Raw genomic sequence first — 19,283 nt, 5'->3', positions numbered from 1 at the left:
TCATTCACTGATGATTATTCAAACTCAGTGTTTGTATATTTCCTGAAGACAAAAAACTGATACACTGCAAGAAACAGAGAAATTTCTAGCAGATGTTGCCCCATATGGCAATGTAAAATGCATCAGATCGGACAATGGGACAGAGTTCACCTGCAGAGATTTCCAAACCCTGCTAAGGAAAAATGGCATTAAGCATGAGACATCAGCGCTGTACTTACCCCATCAAAATGGTACAGCCGCGAAGGGGTAGTGTACTCTTTTTGAAATGGGCAAGTGCATGCTAATTGAGAGTCACTACCAAAATGCCTGTGGAACTATTCCTATCCAAACAGCAGCTGTAACACAGAACAGATGCTGTAATAAGCGAACAGTTATGGATTTATCAAAAAGGGAGAGAAGAAAACTTAGTCATCTAAATGACTTTGTAACTGACAACAGTGGTAGCAACCATACACTACCATAGACTACTGATAACAGGGCAGTGTGTGCTGTCCCACACACATTTAGAATCATCTAACTCAAAGAACTGGATTAAAACTATGGATGAAGAAATCCAATCATTAAGGGAAACGACACTTTCACCCAAACCACTTCACCAAAGAGGAAGAAAACAGTGCGGGGAAAGTTGGTTTATTCCGTTAAGAGTGACATTGAAGGAAATGACTAATACAAAGCGAGATTCATAGCCAAGGGCTACAGCCAGAAGATGGGGATAGATTATGGAGAGACATTCTCACCAGCAGCTAACTTAACAAGCATAAGAGTTCTGTTACAGAAAGCAGCGCAGGACTGTTACTCCATCAAATGGATGTGAAGACAGCATGTTTACACGCTTCCATCGATTATGAAATCTACATTGATCAGCCAGAAGGTTATGAAGAGGGGTGAGGTAAAAATCCTTGTATGAGTTAATCTGGTTGTAACCGGCCCTCGAGGCCATGAGTTCGACACCCCTAAAACGCAGCCGTGAAGAGAGGATGTAATGTGTGTTAGTGTGTAATAAAATTTCCAAAGAACTTCCGGATATTTTGCCTCTGTTGTCATTTTCCTTCGAGTTGATCGCTGTTGATGCTGCGTTGCTCAACAGCAACGATATCCTAATACTTTAAGGTAATTGTTGTGCATATTGCATAGAACTGAATGTAACTGTATATTATACATTAGATGTCAGATAACTAAATAATTCTGGTTAAATCATTCCGTCAGTGAGACACTTTGATAAGTTTTCACATATCGAGCACCAAAACCTCTGAACTGGTGGACAGAACCAAAGATCATGGATGTAATTGTCAGGTGCATTGCCTTGACAGTGTGAGCAGTTGTTAGAAGACGTAAAACCCATCCTGAACATCCATTGACATTTACTGTGCAATCAGTATAGTGTTTTGTATACAAAACACTACATTGATTGCATTTAAAATTAATGCATGCATTAAAATTAATGCATAAATTAATGCAATATATTGCATTAATTTTAGATTGGGATTTCTAATCAATTTAAAGGTTTGCAAGCATATTTGAGACCAGATGACTGATAGATCCGCTTCCCATTTTGCAATAGGGAGGGATATTGGCTCATCTATTTTAGAGAGTGTCTTATGTATTTTAGACAGTAATTTGGGGGGTTTGAGATTAAGGAATTGTACCACACTTGGTGGTGTTTGTAATTCGACTTGATTAGGTTTCAATTTCTTTTTTACTATAGATTTTATTTTTTGATATTCTGGAAATCTATTCTTTTAGATCCCATACTTTATATCTAATCTGTCAAACGGAATTAGTTAAAGAATATGGTAACACCTTTAAGATATTTCTGAAAATGATGATATACATTTTTTAAGTGGATCTTCTTTAGTAATTAAAATTCAGAAACAACACCGAATTATAAGTCTCATGTTTGTTTTTAGTATCTGTCTCAGTACTATCCAATGAAAAAGATAAACCCTCTATAAATTAATAATTTGTTTTTCTCTTCAACAGGTCCAGTGATGGTGGAAGATGGTTTAATATATATAAAAAAAATAGACCAAGAAAGGAACCTGTTTTCTGCAAACAAAGTTTTTCTATGACATGTGGCAAATATTTCTTTAAAGTGTGAATAGAAAGTGTAAATAAAATTAAAATAAATGTCTACGAGTGTGTGCCGTGTGTAGTGTAGTAACAAAATCCAGTCTTGGTTTGAAGTAACTATGGGTCATATGAGACATAAGCTATCAATACCTCAGAATGGCCCCTGAATGCCCTAATGTGAACTTGTTGTTAGGAGTAACCAGGTGAATAACATTAAAGAAAAAAAATCAGGCGATATATAGGCCTATGTTTAAAAAATATAATTCCTCGGTTTTTAAATGATTACTACTTCATCAAATTCCCATGACTCCTCACCAGTAAAGAAAAGAGGAAAAGGGGAGAGAAAGTTAAGGAGGAGTAAACGGAAATGATCCAACAGGTGCTGGAGGCTCCTGAAAGTCGATCGTTTGGATCCAGCAGCAGGTCTGACATATTCCTCTTGATTAAAGAAATGCTTGCATATATTTTGTGCACCGCGTTGGCGGTTTTACCCATACTAATTTACTTTCGGAATCCTTATTTTTTGAAAGATTTATATTGCACATTTATTTCCATTTATGTCGGTATACGCTTGAGCAGAATTGAGAAAAAGTTTTACAGTATTTTAGATCGTTTTCTAGACAAAGTGGCGGAGCATCCGCATAAGAAGTTCATAGTTTACGAGGAAAGCTCCTACACGTACAGCCAAGCCGACAGAGAAAGCAACAAAGTGGCCAGGGCTCTGTTAACGCATGCCCACCTCAAGCAGGGGGACACGGTAGCCCTCTTCTTGGGCAACGAGCCGTGGTTTGTATGGATGTGGCTCGCACTGTCCAAGCTGGGATGCACAGCGTCCTTCCTCAACGTCAACATAAGATCCAAATCCCTGCTGCACTGTTTCTCCTGCTGTGAAGCCAAAGTCCTGATCGCTGGCGCTGGTAAGCTGCGTAAATACTGCAGTAAGCTGTTGGGGTTTGTTTTAATGAAATTAACTTTAAACGTGCGCATATCTTTCGTTTTTTAATATCACGTGATCATATTGTCTAATTCATTTAAAAAGATCTTTTTGTATCTCTGACTATTTTTTTTTAATCTGGGAGGTTTGGACTGCACTAAAGTTGCATGGGTATATCTTATTAATTTCACCATCAAATAGATCGACTGTTTATTAAACACACATTTATGTAACCCTGTGATGACTGATCAGCACCTCTTTTCTTTTTACCTCCCTCGCTCTCAGACCTTCAAGGAGCAATAGAGGAGGTGCTGCCCACTTTGAAGCAGCAGGGTATCCTTGTGTTTATCCTCCGTGAGCACTGTCATGTGGACTGCATCGAAAGCCTCTCTGACAAAATTCAGATGGAGTCAGACGAGCCCCTGTCCCGTCAGCTCAGGGCCAGCATTAACATCAAGAGTCCTGCGGTGTACATCTACACATCAGGAACCACAGGTAACCTCGAGGGCTTATCTGGCCTCGTGCAGAGGTTGAGTAATTGAAGGAGCAGTGGGGAGAAAAGTGATGACGATTCTAATGACTGACAGGATCCCATGAAAACAGCACAATAGTCATTTAGCTTTTTTCATGAAAATTATTAACCTATCACCATAAAAAACCCCCTCATTATTTCATCATTTGGTTTGGTCCAGGTGCACGCGCTCCTAATTGACGTCAGAGCGGTATGTAGGATGGATCCGTTAAGAGGGATGTCTGGGATTTTAAAAAGAAAAGAGAGACAGCTGGAAATTAAACTCAAAGCGACGCTCACATGAAAGAAACTGTCTGACTTTCCTTGTTTTAGTTAGCTTACTTCATTTATAAGAGTAAATAATATGTTTGCATTATTTTAGCCAACGTGTAAGGATACAACCAAACTCCTTGTACATAGGTATACGGTGTAGATAAGAAGTGAAATTCGTGTATATCCAAAAAGGTAAAATATATTTTATTTGTATCGGGTGTAAGGCAGCGGTCCCCAACCCCCGGCCTCGGACCGTTACCGGTCCGTGAGTCATTTGGTACCGGTGTTGTGTCAAAAAGTGATTGTCTGCCAAAAACTGATTTCCGGTATTTGCCAAAAACTGATTGCTCGTATTTAAACTGCTATAAGTAACTTGTTGGGCTATAATATGTGAAACATATGTCAAATGCATCCCTTATGGATGACATAAAGTCATCTTGAGCCACAAACAACATTCGTGTAACAAGGTAGAAGCCGCAATCAGTTTTTGGCAGTGACTTTTATATAACCTTTATTTATGCAGTTAAAAAATCTCATTAACATTAAAAATGTCTTTTGTAAGAGTAAGTTGGCCAAGAGCACAGCAGAAATGGTAGCAAATATTACAATAGTTCTGTAAAAATATTTAAGTGGGGATAAAGGGCCAGATTGGTTATAAAGTAACACAGAGTTGTAAAGATACGTGAAAAACGGATAATTTTTTAATTCTCTATATAACCCCTTTGTAAACCCTGTTCACCGAAGTCTATTTACGAACATACGTAAAGATATTACACATAAAAAATACACAGAAACATTGGAAATCACTTTTTGGCACAACACCGGCCGCGAGAGTTGAGGCTCAGGTGTGAAATGTATGGTTTTCAGGGTTTTTATCGGTTTTCAGCGTTACTTTGTTATCGTTTTTATCGTTAACTCGGTTTTCCTGGGTCTTTTCACGTGTTTTATGAATAAATCTTTTTTTTTTCGGTACCGGTACTAGTTTTATTTTGTTGTATTTATCCGCGACAACTTAAAGGCCGGTCCGTGAAAATATTGTCGGGCATAAACCGGTCCGTACGTGGCGCAAAAAGGGTTGGGGACCGCTGGTGTAAGGTACCAGTTAGTGTACAAAAACAAAAACCCAAACTAAATAAAAAGAAATTAATGAAATAATCCTATAATGAAAAATATTACAAATAAAAAATCTATTTATCTAAGCAGAATATTGACCCATGTCTGCACAGTGTTATATTTTAGGAGTTTTCACAGTTCACAGTATTAAATTGGTGGGACACCTGAGAATGAGGACTAACTGTGCTACATCTGTTTTTACAGGGCTTCCAAAAGCAGCTGTGCTTAAACACAAGAGGGTTTGGAGGGGAAGTTTTCTCCTGACCTTTGCTGGTGTGCGCTCAGATGATGTCATCTACATAAATCTCCCTCTGTATCACAGTGCTGCTTTTCTTATAGGACTTTGTGGAACTATAGAAAGAGGTAATACATGAAACATTACCTAAAAATAAAACCACAAATCAAGATTTCCACTGAATTTATTGCAGGTTAAACCAACATATACATGACCTCAAACTACACCCGCTTCCATTGTTTGTACTTTGAAGTCCTAAAGTTCGCCTTGCAGAGTTTACAACACTGAACTCTTAGCATGAAGCGGCATATTTGCTGAACTCTGTATCTTTCCATTTTTAGGCACCACTGTTGTTTTGAGAAGCAAGTTCTCTGCCTCCAACTTTTGGAATGACTGTAGAAAGTACAATGTGACTGTCATCCAGTACATAGGCGAGGTTATGCGCTACCTCTGCAACACACCAAAGGTAAACACAAATTTAAGGTCATAGTGATGACAATATTGGGATATGCATTAGAAGCTCAAACTGTTTTAATGATTTCTACCAACCTGCTTCAGTCAGGAGCATTGTTTCTTATGGTCATTGTTTATGTTCTCACCTCTCCTTTGGCCTTCTTTTAGAGAGACAATGACAAGGATCATAAGGTCCGACTGGCCGTAGGGAACGGAATAAGGGAAGACACCTGGGTTGAGTTCCTGGAGCGATTTGGGAACATTTGTATCCGTGAATGCTACGGAGCAACTGAAGGGAATGTTGGCTTTATCAACTATGGTGGGAAAGTTGGAGCTGTTGGCAGAGAACATTTTCTCTACAAAGTAAGATGTAATAATAATAATAATAATACATTATATTTATAGGCACCTTTAAGACCCTCAAGGTCACAAAAAAGTAGCAACAATGCAACAATACAACAAATATTGCAAAATAAACTTTAAACATAAGGTAAATGAGGGGAAAAAAGCCAGCATGAAAAGTATGAAAAGTAAGCAAGGTAAAAATAGACCGAGACGGAATCAAGGGTATGCAATTCTGAATAGATGGGTTTTGAGACGTGATTTCTAATTAATGAGAGAGTTTGTAGTCCAGAGATCTGGTGGAAGTGCATTCCAAAGTCTCGGGGCAGAATAACTAAAGACTCTGAGTCCCATGGTAGTCAGGCGAGCAGGTGGAAGAGACCGAAGGGAAGCTGAAGAAGAGCGGAGTGTACGAGGGGATGAGTATGTATGGAAAGATCGGATAAATATGGAGGCGCAAGGTTGTGAAGATGGATAGATGTGAAAAAGAAAAGCACACCCTTTTTCAATTCTAAAGTTACATAATTATAAAACGATAACATTAGTCCACCTTTCTTTATAATGTCACTTCAAGTTGCTTCAGTTGTCAGACAGATGGTCTCACATTTGACTCTAGAATACTTTGGTATACGGAGGAGTTCATGGTCAACTTAATGACTGCAAGATGATCAGGTCCTTTGGCTGCAAAACTAGTCCAGACCATCTCCTCTTCACCATCCTGCTTCACAGTTTTTATGCTGTGCTTGCTTTTCACAAAATATGCCACTGTGTACAGTTCATTTTCCCAAAGGTCTTGTGGTTTGTTCAGATGAATTTTGCAAACCTAAGCCATGCTTAGAAGAACCATGGCTTAAGTCATAGCTTTTTTAGAGAAACCTTTTTTTCACTCAAGTAACTTCAGTCTCAGCTGAATGCAACAACCTTATAAAGAGTACATTTGCATAATGGCTGAAACTAGTGCCACTGGTGGACAATTGGCTGTGAGTCTCTGTGAGGCCAGTGAGCCTTTTTTCAGAGGTTAACTTGACCTCTGTATATGGAGATGTGGCATGATTTATATGACTAACTGCTTATTCTCTTCAATGTATCTGTAAACTGTTTCAGATGGCATGCAAATATGCCCTCATAAGGTTTGACACAGAAAAAGAGGAGCCAGTCAGAGACTCCAGAGGATTTTGTGTTGAAGTCCCAAGAGGTGAGCCTGTCTCTTAAGGTGCCGCCTTGCCTTTTAAGCTGCTATTTAAACGTATACTGTTACTTTTACTCGCAGGAGAAACTGGTCTGCTTGTGGCAAAGATTGGAAAAAGAACACCCTTCAGTGGCTATGCCAAGGACAAGCAGCAGACAGACAAGAAGAAGCTAAGAGATGTGTTCGAGAAGGGCGACATGTACTTTAACAGTGGCGACCTTCTAAAGATTGACGACGAGGGATTTCTCTTCTTTCAAGACCGCATTGGAGACACTTTCAGGTCTGTGAAACATAATAAATGAATTTGACAATCTGGGTGAAAGGTCAGGACAAGGAGTACCAGAGAGTGTTTTTTGTCTTAAAAGCACAACTTAGTGTGACCCCCAAAAAGTTGATTCTGTTAATCTGGATGTAGCGTTTTCAGTGGGAGAAACGTTATGTCACTCATCCAAGTGACTGCACTCAAACCAGCGTTCCTCCCCGTCCAGGATGTGTACATCGTCATCATTGAAAGAGTGTCCACTGCCCTGCAAATGTATAAATCCTGGCAATCCTCCTGGCACTTTACAGCATACACTATATTACTCTGTTTGTGTTGGGGAAACCGATCCGTGGGGTGGACCAATTTTTGGTGCAGCGTGTTTTGGGGTTTAAAAGCCACAGAGACTCAGTGTTTAGAAAAAATGCATCTCAACTGATCCAATACTACTGACACATACGGGATCAATACAGGTTTGCGCTTAGGCAGCAGTTGTCCTTCTGTCTGGAACAGCTGGATGAATGTTTAACAGATTGCTTACAATCTGGGGTTATAGTTGTAAAATAAGGCCAGAAAGTTTACTTCTTCACTTGAAATAGAATTTAAGCTATGGAAAAAACAGTAAAACCCTCAAGTTTAGGATATATCATATATAATTTCAGAATTACGGACACTGTGGTGAGTCTAATCTAATTGCTTTCAGTATTTTATTCTTTATAGTTAAACCTAAACATCTTTGATGAACTATTATCTCAGTGTTTTAGGGAAGTTTGTTACTTTTGTGTGTCCCTGCTGAAAAAAGATACACTGCAGCTGAGTTCTGCAAATACTCTGTATTATATCTGTTACAGGTGGAAAGGAGAAAATGTGGCAACCACGGAGGTGGCTGACCACCTGCTCGCAGTTGACTTTGTTGAAGAGGCTAATGTCTATGGTGTGAAGGTGCCAGGTAATAATGACACTAAAAGCAAGATTATTGTGATGTATGTCTCATAAATATTACAAACATCTTTTTTTTCCAGAATTCTAAGAAAAAAACTCAGAATTCAGAAGTTTTTTCTTGGAATTCTGAGATTAATCGCATATTTCTGACATACTGAGGAAAAACTCTGAATGTTTGGATTAATGTCTGGATTCTGAGGGTATTTTTTCTTCTTTTTACTTTGACCTTCACTGAATAGGACATGAGGGAAGAATTGGAATGGCAGCGCTGAAACTGAAAGAAAATATGGACTTTGATGGCAAAGCTTTATATCAGCATGTCAAAAACTACTTGCCCAGCTACGCAAGACCACGCTTCGTTCGCATACAGGTAAATAAAGTTCAATGAATGATCACATTAAGATATATCTGCATACATCTTAGCAATAATCCCGTAACCATTTCATTTTTCTCTGGCAGGATGCATTGGTAGTGACGAGCACCTTTAAGCAGATGAAGGTGAAGCTGGCAGAGGAAGGTTTTAACCCTGCTCTCATCAAGGATCCTCTGTTTTACCTGGAAGACAATAAGGGCTACATACCCATGACTCAGGAGTTATTCAACTGCATTGCAGAAGGAAGACTCAGGCTTTAAACGAGTTCAGCGCTGATTTTTTTATTGTCAGTCTCAAAAACATTAGTGTTTACATTAATCTTTACATTGTGGATATACAAACATATAATGGCATGCATTTCATTTTTTTATATTTCAACTGTTTAGTCTGAAATACTTTCTTGTTTTTAAAATGATTTTTATATGAGTAAATCCCATATCGCCAACACTGTTATTTGGTGACTGTGTTGGTTGACTGTGTGCTGAAGTAAACTGCTTATCAATCAATAGGTGAATTATTGTGTGGATGTGAGGTACACTTTGTGCTGGTTTTGGGCTCGTCAGAGGAGTTTAGGAGCAGTGGAAGTTTCCAGTGGCGTAGGAGGGGGGGCTGTGTTTGTTACGGCAGAGGAAGACATACAGTTCACTCTTCTGCAGGTGGAGGGTAAGTGCTTTTGAGCTGCTGGAGAAACCTTCAGAGGGCAGCAGAGCTGGTGCCGACCACACTGCACCCACTGGTTACAGAAGCTGGGAACGCTGTAGAACTTTGTCAGCTTTTTCAGGACCTGTTTTCCCAGATCATTTGAAGGCATCTCCTCAATATTTATTGTCGCACCAGATCCTGTTGTTGAAGGCACAGGAAGGCCACCAGCAGCATCTTCGACTATAGGCCTCGTTTCAAAATCATAGCCACACAGGGACCTGATATAAGTGTAAGGCAGGGGCTCGCTGCTGCAGCTAAGAGATCGCATTGGTCTTCTAGACCGATTCCAAGCTTTGTCAATCCACAACTCCACTTGAGCTTTTTCCAGCCTGGCAACAGCATCCTCTTTCTCATCAGACCCGGTGTCTAAGACCGGGTCTTGGTATTCTTCATCACCTATTACATCATCTTCCCCTGATTGTGACTGGTCTGCATAATTCAAAGCCTGTGTCTCAGCCAGGAGAGTGGAAGCTGTTTTACAGATAATGCCCCAGTCCCTGAGGATGTCATCGGCAGTAGTGTACTGTGAGGTCACCGTAAACCGGATGATGCGTTTGGTATAAATATCCGCAGGAATGAGGTACATGGTGCCTGACCGGGTCAGTCTCCTCAGCAGCTCCTGGGTCAAAGTGTTCCCTCCCAACAAAAAGAAGATACAATAAAATGTTTATAAGTCTTTGTGTAAAGCCACAAAACCCTTACTAAGACATCTGTGTTTACCCTTTTCCTACTATTGTTGCCATTTCATCTGGGAACTAGCTGACCACATTCAGGTATATAACAAACCACCATTGAACAAGGCGTAATCGGGACTTCTTAGCACATGTCAGTAATGATTTTCTGGTGAAAACTATAAGGTCAACATATTTATAGTTTACTGCACAATTCAGGTACAAGGACAAGTTGCATACTTTCAGGCAGAAGACCACCAGGCCGAGGTGCCTCTTAGCAGGAACCTCAAAATCTGTGTTGCTCCTAATATGAGACTCCAAGAGTTTTGCCATCTCAATCCCCTAAAAAACCCCCAAAGCAAACAAACAAAACTTCACATTAAATACACTTTCTATAATGGAAGTCTAATATTGATATCTATTTTAGAAGAATGCCACTTACATGTCTGATATGAGCCTGGAGGTTTTTCAATCCAAAGGAGCGCAGAACAAACCAGAGCTTCAGAGCACGGAAGCGTCGACTGAGAGGTATTTGCCAGTGCTGAACCAAAGAAAAAAAGTAGTGTTCAGATGAGACTGTAACATTTTGAACTGGTGAATAAGTAATGATGACGAACCATAAAGTCGGTGGCTGCCAGTGAGTTTTCATGTCTGAGGTAAACAGGATCAACACTGAAGGTCTGCTGGAGCTTGTATTTATCCTTTACCCTGAGATCAACAGTTAATTAAATCACCAGCTTAAAAGCATTCTTCTGTTTAAATTTGCACTTTGTCAGATGTAATTTTGCAGATATTATAGAGACAGAGTTGAGGTATGGCTTAAATGTCTCTACTCACCAGAATGCTGTGCAGTCAAAATGGACCATCATCCACTTAGAAGGGTTGAAAACAAAAGAGTGTGCAAATTCAATGCCCTTCATTGACCAGCGGAGCTCCGGACAAAAGTAGGCAGAGCCAGCATACGCGGCATCAACATGGAGCCAGAGTCCCTCTTCCTCACCTGCAAAAAGATTTCAATTTCACTTCTAACTTCATCTTATGTATGCAAAGAAAAAAAATAAGTCTGACTCTGCAGTATGATTTGGAAGTAAAATTAAAAGACACACAGACTGGTCCCAGTTCCGATAGCTTATCGAAGGCACACGCTCCAGTAGTTCCCAGAGTTGAACACAGCTGAAAATGACAGAATGGGTCAGATGAGATCCAACATGCAACACGGGTTTGTTGTGTACTTTTGAAGCTAAAAATCACAGTTTCCTCATGATATGAGATGATATACAAGTGTCCTGATTAATGATGTACAACGTTTTGCTACTTATTTTCATATTTTTTTCCAAGTTTAAAAAGAAATTATTCGGACAACTTTTCAGTTTTAAAAGAAATGAAGCTGAACTTCAACTTCCAGACATTTGATTTTCTTTAAATGCACCATCAAAAAAATAGATTGTAAAACAGTTTCTGCATGCATCTGTGTTTGCCATGCAGCAGAAAAATCAAACAAAGGCACTGATTGGCTGATGCTACAGTCTGCCGATTCTGATTTTTATATACTGCAGCGTTAGTATATGCTTTTAAAAATGTGATGGGTATTGTGGCACATATTAGGTAAGCTACTAGATTCAAAACAATATGGGGATTCTTAAATTCTCTGCAGAAATGTCCCATTGAGGTTTCAAACACACATACCAGGAAGGGGACAAGTCCTCTTGCCCTGTCTTCTTGTATGGCTTGTTTCAAAGTGTCTCCTCTCAGAGACAACTCGTCATCGGTCGGCAGAAACCTGATCTTCACCAGTGAGATCAGTCCTGCCTTTTCAACTGATGAATGAGCCTATAAAAGCAACATCTGATCAGTTTTACGGTTCAGTTTATCAGGCTGATAGGAAGCTCCTGTGCAGCTTACCTGATCCGAAGCGTAGGCCACTAGTCTTGAGTTTATGACGGAGTCGTCCACGTCCTGGTCAAGCTCGGCCCGCAGCTGCAGGATTTTATCTTTCCTGGCTGCCAGCAGAGCAACCAGTGTGCTCTCACTGACTGTACTCTGACGAGAGAGCCAAGTAGGTCAGAAACACAATGAGGCCCCGAAAGACTGTAAACTTCGTGGCTCTAGAGCAAACAGATTAGGATGTTGCACACCTGCAGGATGCCTCCACCTCTGCTGTCAGGATGGTAGTGAAGAAAGAAAGAGGGGAGCTCTAGTGCTTTACACAGCCAGTCCATCACATTCATTTCCAGCTCTGTGCATGCTGGGCTTGAGGCCTGAAAAAACAAGCAAATAAGACATCACTGAAGCAGATGGTAGCATGTGATTGATTGTCTTTTTGGTCATTGCGTACCCAAGTGAACCCAACACAGTTGATTGCATCTGCCAGCATATCCCCGAGCATAGAGGGCCATGAAGTCAGACTGGGATAGTAGGCGTGCATGTGAGGGCTCTGCCAGTGAACCACCTGGGCAGAGAGATAGGAAAACACTCGCTTGCCATAAATGTATTTCATGATCATTTCAGTGAACTGAACAAGCAAGGTGAATTTAAATTGGGTTTTGCTGCGACACTTACCCCTGGCATGATGACCTTCTCAATGTCATTGAAGATATTCTCCCAGTCCTCCGGCTCCGTAGGTGCAGCCTCAGGAAGAAGCTGCCTCATGTAGCCAGGTTTCACATCAGGAATGACCCTCCTCTCCCTGATGGAGCCCAGGTACTTTGTGATGTAGTCCACCATCTCCTTACCTGATCAATAAGAGATCACTGCAAGTTATTCATATTCATTTTCTTTATTATGTGCTTGTTGGCATTTGAAGTCAAATATCAACATCATCCAAAATGAGTCCATGATTACCTCTGCGATTGTATTCCTCAGCTTGCATTTTCGGAGATGAGACCTCTTCGAGTTACTTTGTCGTGTGTAACAGGTGACTGCAGTGAGGCTTTGTGTATTTGGGAGCAGAGATTACACCACTATATAGATCCTGTTGTGAAGAACACGCCCCAAATTGGTGACGCATTTGAACCAAATGTCTTTCATGTATTTTTTCCATCACTGGCTTCACATTTGCACTAAATATTTACTTTCCTCTTGCAGCCGGAGATTTAATTTTTTTTCATATCCACGTGAAATGATACAGGATTAGAACAATATAATCAATAGTGTAATAGGTTATATAAAAGTTATGAAGAATTCTTTTTCACCATTACACCTGAATCCCTCTGTAATGCAGAAAAATAATTTATGTGTCAAATCAGATTATACAGAGACCCTTATATTTTCAAACTGGTGTTCAGGCCCCCTCACAAGGTTTCTGTTTTTTTTTTTTTGTGTGCGTGTGTGTAAATTATATATTTGGTGACATCTCTCTGACCCTTAATCTTTAGGGAAACACAATTCGATACAATTAACCTCCAGTCTCATTTCCTCCCCTCTTCTTACTCCAACAGGTTATGAATGATGATGGATCATGATGAGCGATATTTTCAATGTATGATGACTCTTCACAAAGTAATAAAAGTAAAAAAAAAATAAACAAACAATAAATGTAAACACAGTAAAAGGTACTGGGATGATGAGGGAAAACCATTTATGTCATTAGCTTATTGCAGCCTTTTAAACCCTGACAAAAGCCTGAGCAGCACCTGGACTGTTCGCACACTGCACTGTTTACTATGCATTGTGCTCAGCATGTGATAGCTCTCATGTGGTGCTCTGGGGAAACCAGTCGCTGGATGACAATCGAGCCACAATTCAAACCTACAAAGCACGCATTATTGGTAAGTCACCGAGAGAGAGCAAGCACACTGAAATTAATAACATGTTTATCTAAGACATATGTAAACATATCTAATCAATCAATGAATTCATGAATCAAAAATGAATAACTGGCAAGCAACAACGGAAGATTTATTTTTTTACTCTTTCATTTATTTTAATTCATTTGTAGTTATTTTTTGTAACACACTGTGCACGCTTGTACTTGATTAAACTTTACCATTAACCATTTACTGCTCTCTAATAATAGTATAATTCTTTCATTTAAAATGTCATTAGTTTTGTCACATAAGATGAAAAGAACCACACAAAGTTAAAGAAATCCATAAATGCACTTGCATCAGTGTTTATTCTATCATTTCCTTCATTAAAGCTGCGAACAAGCAACTTCGCATGGAAGCTTCTAATCAAATGTGCCTGGTTTGAGAGCAAGAAAAGGCTTCATCACTGAACTTCTCCACATTCCCAGCGTGGTTCCAGAGATACACACAGGCTGTTCTTTGCTGCAGGTACTGTGACACACTTTTAGTGGCAAAGGTGAGGTGGATCTTCCTAATTCTTACATACAACTGTCTGCTTGTGAATGCAAGTATCTAATGAGCCAGTCACAGAGCAACAACTCCATTTGACATTAGCATGACAGCATCTAATGGGAAAGAAAAGTGATTTAAATGACTGTGTGAGGGTTGACAGAGAAATGGTCTGAAAGAGGAAAATATCCAGTGAGGAGCACTTCTCTGGGAAAAGTTTCTTCACATCAAAAACTTGAAGCAGATGTGCTACAGCAGCAGAAGACCACACTGATACCCACTCCTGTCAGCTAAGCACAGGACATTGAGGCTACAGTTTGTACTGGATCACCAAAACTAGACAGCAGAAAATGTGAAAAGTGTTGCCGGGTCTGATGAGTAGATTTCTCCTGCCACATTCAGATGGTGGAGTCAGAACTGGGTGTAAACAACATGAAATCATGGCTCCTTGTGCACAACACGGAGCCTTTGGGGTCACATTTAAGTAGGTACTAGTAGGTACGCAGTGTTGGGAAGGTTACTTTTGAAATGTATTCCACTACAGATTACAGAATACATGGCCCAAAATGTATTTTGTAACGTATTCCGTTACGTTACTCAATGAGAGTAACGTATTCTGAATACTTTGGATTACTTAATATATTATCATGCTTTTTTACAACTAATGAATGTCCTGTTCCTGTGTGATTCATTACTATTACTGAAGGCTACTCAATAGCAACTAGATTTTTAAATCTTAATATAAAATGAGTAACAGTAGGGTGGACATTAGGTGAGGCTGCACTTTTTGCAGCGATCTCATATAGAAAACTATTCCGCGCGTATATAAAATAGGTCCGCAGCTCCAAACCGTAGTAAAGGGACCTCTGGCTAACACGTCGGTTTCCCTGTCGGGCTCGTAGCCGAAAACTAGCTTTACTTTGTTGTCTTGGTCAACTTTGCTGGCGAGAGACAGAGAGAGGCGTTGAAAGGCTGCTCCAGCGGAACTTATTGTTTCGGAGGAAAACAGGAACACAGTGTATACTCGAGTCTTAACAGCTTACTTACACCTGGGCTCGTCAGACACTCTTTTTTGGCTGCAGTGGTTATTATTATATTTACATGCTTCCAGCTCCCGTTTCTGCTCAGTGACAAGTCATACTTTTCCACTCACCTTTTTTCTCCCTCCCTCGCTCATAGATACATAACGGGTATGGCAGTCCATTCTCCCTGCAGCACGGACTACACTGCCCATGAGGCTACATTCTTTAGGGCTATGCCTGTAACACTCTGCTATTGCCTTCATATTAAATCATTTTAAAAAATATTTCTTCACGTCATTATGAGACTCGAGATTGAGACACGGGCATTTGAGCCTCTTAATGCTGTTTTGTTTGGGTTTCCACCTGTGTGGAATTACAAAAAATAGAGAGGGCATAGCCTTACATATGAAACAGGAAAAGACCGCCGCGTAATCCCTTTATTTCAACAAAGTAACTGTATTCTAAATACCACCCTTTTAAACGGTAACTAACGGAATACAGTTACTCATATTTTGTATTTTAAATACGTAACGGCGGTACATGTATTCCGTTACTCCCCAACACTGTAGGTACGTACCTTTTCCAGTCTGCAGGGTTAATTTTGAGAATGGGTCTAGTTTAACCAAAATCATAATCTTTTCATGAGCTCAACCAATCTGAGAGTGACACAGGACATGAAACATGGTCTCTGGACTGGCTGCCTTGTGATCTACGTCACTGCAACACTATCTGCCCAATCTTTAAGTAACTGTTTATTAAAACATACATTTTTAAAAACGATCCATATGGTGTTACTAGATGAATTACAGTGTTTCTTAACCTCAGTTGCGAAGAAATGTTCATGGACAGTTTATAAACCATTTATTAACAATTTTGTAAGTATCGTTTATTACTGTTAAAATGGTTAAAGAGTTTATGTAGATATATTTACATCTGACATCTGGTCTCCAAACTGTCACATAGGTTAACGATTCTTCTAAACTAGCCAAACTGGTTATTTAAATTTGATCAAGAACAAAGAGTTTTGATTTTATGTAGGAAAACTGGTAGCATGCAATGACTAATGGCAGGAGTGGGTGTGTTACTATACACAGAAATAAGTGTTATGTGATATGGAGCATAGTACACTGTGACTATTGTGCTCCTTGTGTGCTTTTAAATTTGAGAGGCTGAGCCTGATGAAAGCGGGTTTAAGCATTATTGTGCAATGAAGCCTGATCGCTGCCTTGTGACATCAAAGTGAGAGTGCTTCTTATTTGGTCTGATTCTGCTGCTTTTATTCAAATAAGCTGAAAATAGCTGTGCAACATAAGCCCGTCACAAAGAAAACTTTGAGCTTGATAATGCAAACCAAAAAAAGCAAAACAACAGCATGAAGAGCAGAGAGGAAAAACTAACGACTAATGATGAGACTGGCTGTGACTGAAGGTTAAAAAAAAAATTGGAAAAGCAACTAAGTGTCAGTTTAAACATGTTCCCCTTGCATAGGAGGAATGTTGGAGGTAGAAAATAATGAACCAAATAAAAAATGTAATGCAGAAAGTCACTTATCTAATAACAGCTTTGCTTTTTTATTGTTTTGTTTCACTTTTTTAAAATCACTTTAATGTAAAACTCACAACTTAACAGGTGATTTATTAAATCATGGTATGAATGTGACAAAAGCAGCACTTATCCGTTCCATTTGAACCATTGTGTGTACAACAGATCAGACTGGTTTAACTGCAGACCAGTCTGGCATGGCTGTAAGCTACTGTTAATAGGGCAGTCCTAAGAAAATACAAGTACGCTCTGCTTTCAAAAAGAAAGATTCATTTTCAGTTTCAAAACTGACCATTACTACAGTACAGTACAATACATGATATACAATGTCCTTGATGTAAAAGGGAATTACATACTGTATATAGATGTGAATATATTCCTTTGTATGGGAAGCCTATCACAGTAGAAGAAAGAAAAGAAGCTGAAGGTCAGAGCCAACTTAGAAACAAGCTTTCTTTGTGTTGACTTCAACAGCTCATCATTTTCCTCTCAGCTGTCCATTTGAAGAGCAGGTAGAGTCTCTATGCAGCCTTGTGAAAACTCATTAGACCCCATGATTCAGCAGCTTGCAGAGCCCCCTTTAGCAGGAATATCTATTTTCTGTATGACTTTATTGGTCTCTCAGGAATTTTGACCCATTTTTCTTTACAGCATTGCTTCAGGTCATTTATGTTTGCGGACAAATATTTATTTTCGGGCTCTTAAAGTTCCTCCAGAGTATTTCAATCAAGTTGAGGTCTGGACTTTGACTGAGCCCCTGTAACACCAACAATTCTTCTAATCTGTGAACCAGTTTCAGCCAAGCTTGAACTGTTTAGAAAGATTGTTAACTCATCATAATCTCATTATTAACTCCACAACACTTTGTATATGGAGTTCATGATTGATTAGTGAATGCAACATGCCCATGTCCTGTGGCTGAAAGTAAGTCCAAATAATCACCTTTCTACCGCTACACTGACAGTTGGTATGAGGTGCTTGTGGTGTTGTACATTATGGGCAAACATCTCAACTTTGTTTTTGTCTGTCCAAAGGTTTGTCCTGATGCAACTTTGTGAACCTAATCCTTACTGCTGTGTCCTTTTTTAGAGAGAAGCAGCTTTCAACATTTAACAAGCCAATTGAACCTGACAGGTAGCCCTTGGTTTGTCTGTGCATTGCATGATCTGACCTTGAGTGAATTTACTGGGATGGTACTCCTCAGAATATGTCGGTGTAGCTTCTCAGTCATCCAGGTAATGGATCTTAAAAAGAAAAGAGACTGGACTTTATTAAGTCTCTTCGAGCCCTTTCGCCTTTCAACTGAGAAGCTTTTTCAGTTCTAAAACCAAATGGTGGGGAGTCCCAGGTATTTAAACCTTAGTGGGAGTTGTCCCTTAAGAGGGCTGTTGACCCACTAGTGATCACGTGCCTCATCGAACAAACCAAAGTGTGAAAAGGGGTGTGGATCATTATCAGCAGAGGTTTTGGGTGAAACCATCATGTGACTCATTGAGATTAACTGACACAAGGCTTGAGTGGGTGTTAAGGTGCCTGGGAAGGGTTCTCAAATCTGCACAGTAGGTTACATACAGTTGGTATCATTAACCACCCCCTGTAGTCAAAGATGGTGGTGCACAGTAGACATAGACGGCCTCTTTCACTCCTCTTTCAAACCATCTGTCCTGTCTGTCCAAAATGTGAACACTGGCATCCTCAAAAGAGTGAGCTGAGTCTCATCCTGCTGAGGTGGAGTAGCTGTAGTTTCTAGAATGTAGAGGTCTGAGTACTCCTGCTGCACTGCAAACAAATACTACGTGGTTTCGTTTCTGTTTGGGAGTTTTGTCATTGGGACAAACCAGTTTTTGTCTGACGGCGTGGCTGGGTCTGAAGTGCACTTTTTCACACGGCTCTATATATAAACAAAAGAACCAAAAACATATTAATCACTGGGCAGAATAAAACTGTTTTAACTATACAGAGTTATGGCAGTAGGATAGGATAGGATAGGATTCAACTTTATTGTCATTAAACATGTATAAATACAGGGTAACAAAATATAGTTTGCATCTAATCAGAAGTGCAAGGTGCATTAAGTGCATTAAGAGCAGATTATATACAGATAAGGGTAGCATGAAAGGTGGGAATAGTTATGTACAGATTATGTACAAATAAATGAAGTATACAGATGTTTATATAACTATACAGAGAGCAAATATACAGATGTACTGCGGACAAATGTATAGATGTACTGATGTATACATATGTACAGACATACAGATGAGGTGTATAGAATACAGATATTCTATATTGCTATACAGACGGGCAGATATACAGATGTAATATGAACTAATATACAGATATGCTACATATGTACA

General features: G+C 39.6%; 2 protein-coding genes across 5 annotated transcripts; one reads left to right on the top strand and one right to left on the bottom strand.

Annotated features, from left to right (window-relative positions):
• Positions 1-2,399: 2,399 nt before the first annotated feature.
• On the top strand, positions 2,400-9,200 carry LOC113020143 (very long-chain acyl-CoA synthetase-like). Of its 3 annotated transcripts, none has more exons than XM_026163865.1 (11): positions 2,400-2,493; positions 2,819-2,987; positions 3,290-3,499; positions 5,106-5,264; positions 5,478-5,602; positions 5,758-5,952; positions 7,036-7,126; positions 7,202-7,400; positions 8,231-8,328; positions 8,561-8,691; positions 8,781-9,200. In XM_026163865.1, the coding sequence occupies exons 2-11, from the start codon at positions 2,867-2,869 to the stop codon at positions 8,952-8,954; spliced, it is 1,503 nt and encodes a 500-aa protein (XP_026019650.1). In that variant the 5' UTR covers positions 2,400-2,493; positions 2,819-2,866; the 3' UTR covers positions 8,955-9,200. The 3 variants fall into 3 exon arrangements, with proteins under 3 accessions (XP_026019650.1, XP_026019657.1, XP_026019664.1); XM_026163872.1 differs by having other exon boundaries at positions 2,816-2,987; XM_026163879.1 differs by having other exon boundaries at positions 2,484-2,987.
• Positions 9,201-9,250: 50 nt separating this feature from the next.
• hdc (histidine decarboxylase) lies at positions 9,251-13,008 on the bottom strand. Of its 2 annotated transcripts, none has more exons than XM_026163845.1 (12): positions 12,909-13,008; positions 12,627-12,799; positions 12,403-12,516; positions 12,203-12,325; positions 11,970-12,107; positions 11,754-11,897; positions 11,174-11,240; positions 10,905-11,067; positions 10,685-10,775; positions 10,510-10,608; positions 10,304-10,409; positions 9,251-10,032 (listed from the first exon to the last, which is right to left on the bottom strand). In XM_026163845.1, the coding sequence occupies exons 1-12, from the start codon at positions 12,934-12,936 to the stop codon at positions 9,254-9,256; spliced, it is 2,025 nt and encodes a 674-aa protein (XP_026019630.1). In that variant the 5' UTR covers positions 12,937-13,008; the 3' UTR covers positions 9,251-9,253. The 2 variants fall into 2 exon arrangements, with proteins under 2 accessions (XP_026019630.1, XP_026019640.1); XM_026163855.1 differs by having other exon boundaries at positions 9,251-10,037; positions 10,309-10,409.
• Between the last annotated feature and the right edge of the window lie 6,275 nt (positions 13,009-19,283).

Source organism: Astatotilapia calliptera, chromosome 1 (assembly GCF_900246225.1).
Source record: "Astatotilapia calliptera chromosome 1, fAstCal1.2, whole genome shotgun sequence".
In the NCBI taxonomy this organism is placed as follows: Eukaryota; Metazoa; Chordata; class Actinopteri; order Cichliformes; family Cichlidae; genus Astatotilapia; species Astatotilapia calliptera.
This window is presented reverse-complemented; position numbering and strand designations above follow the sequence as displayed.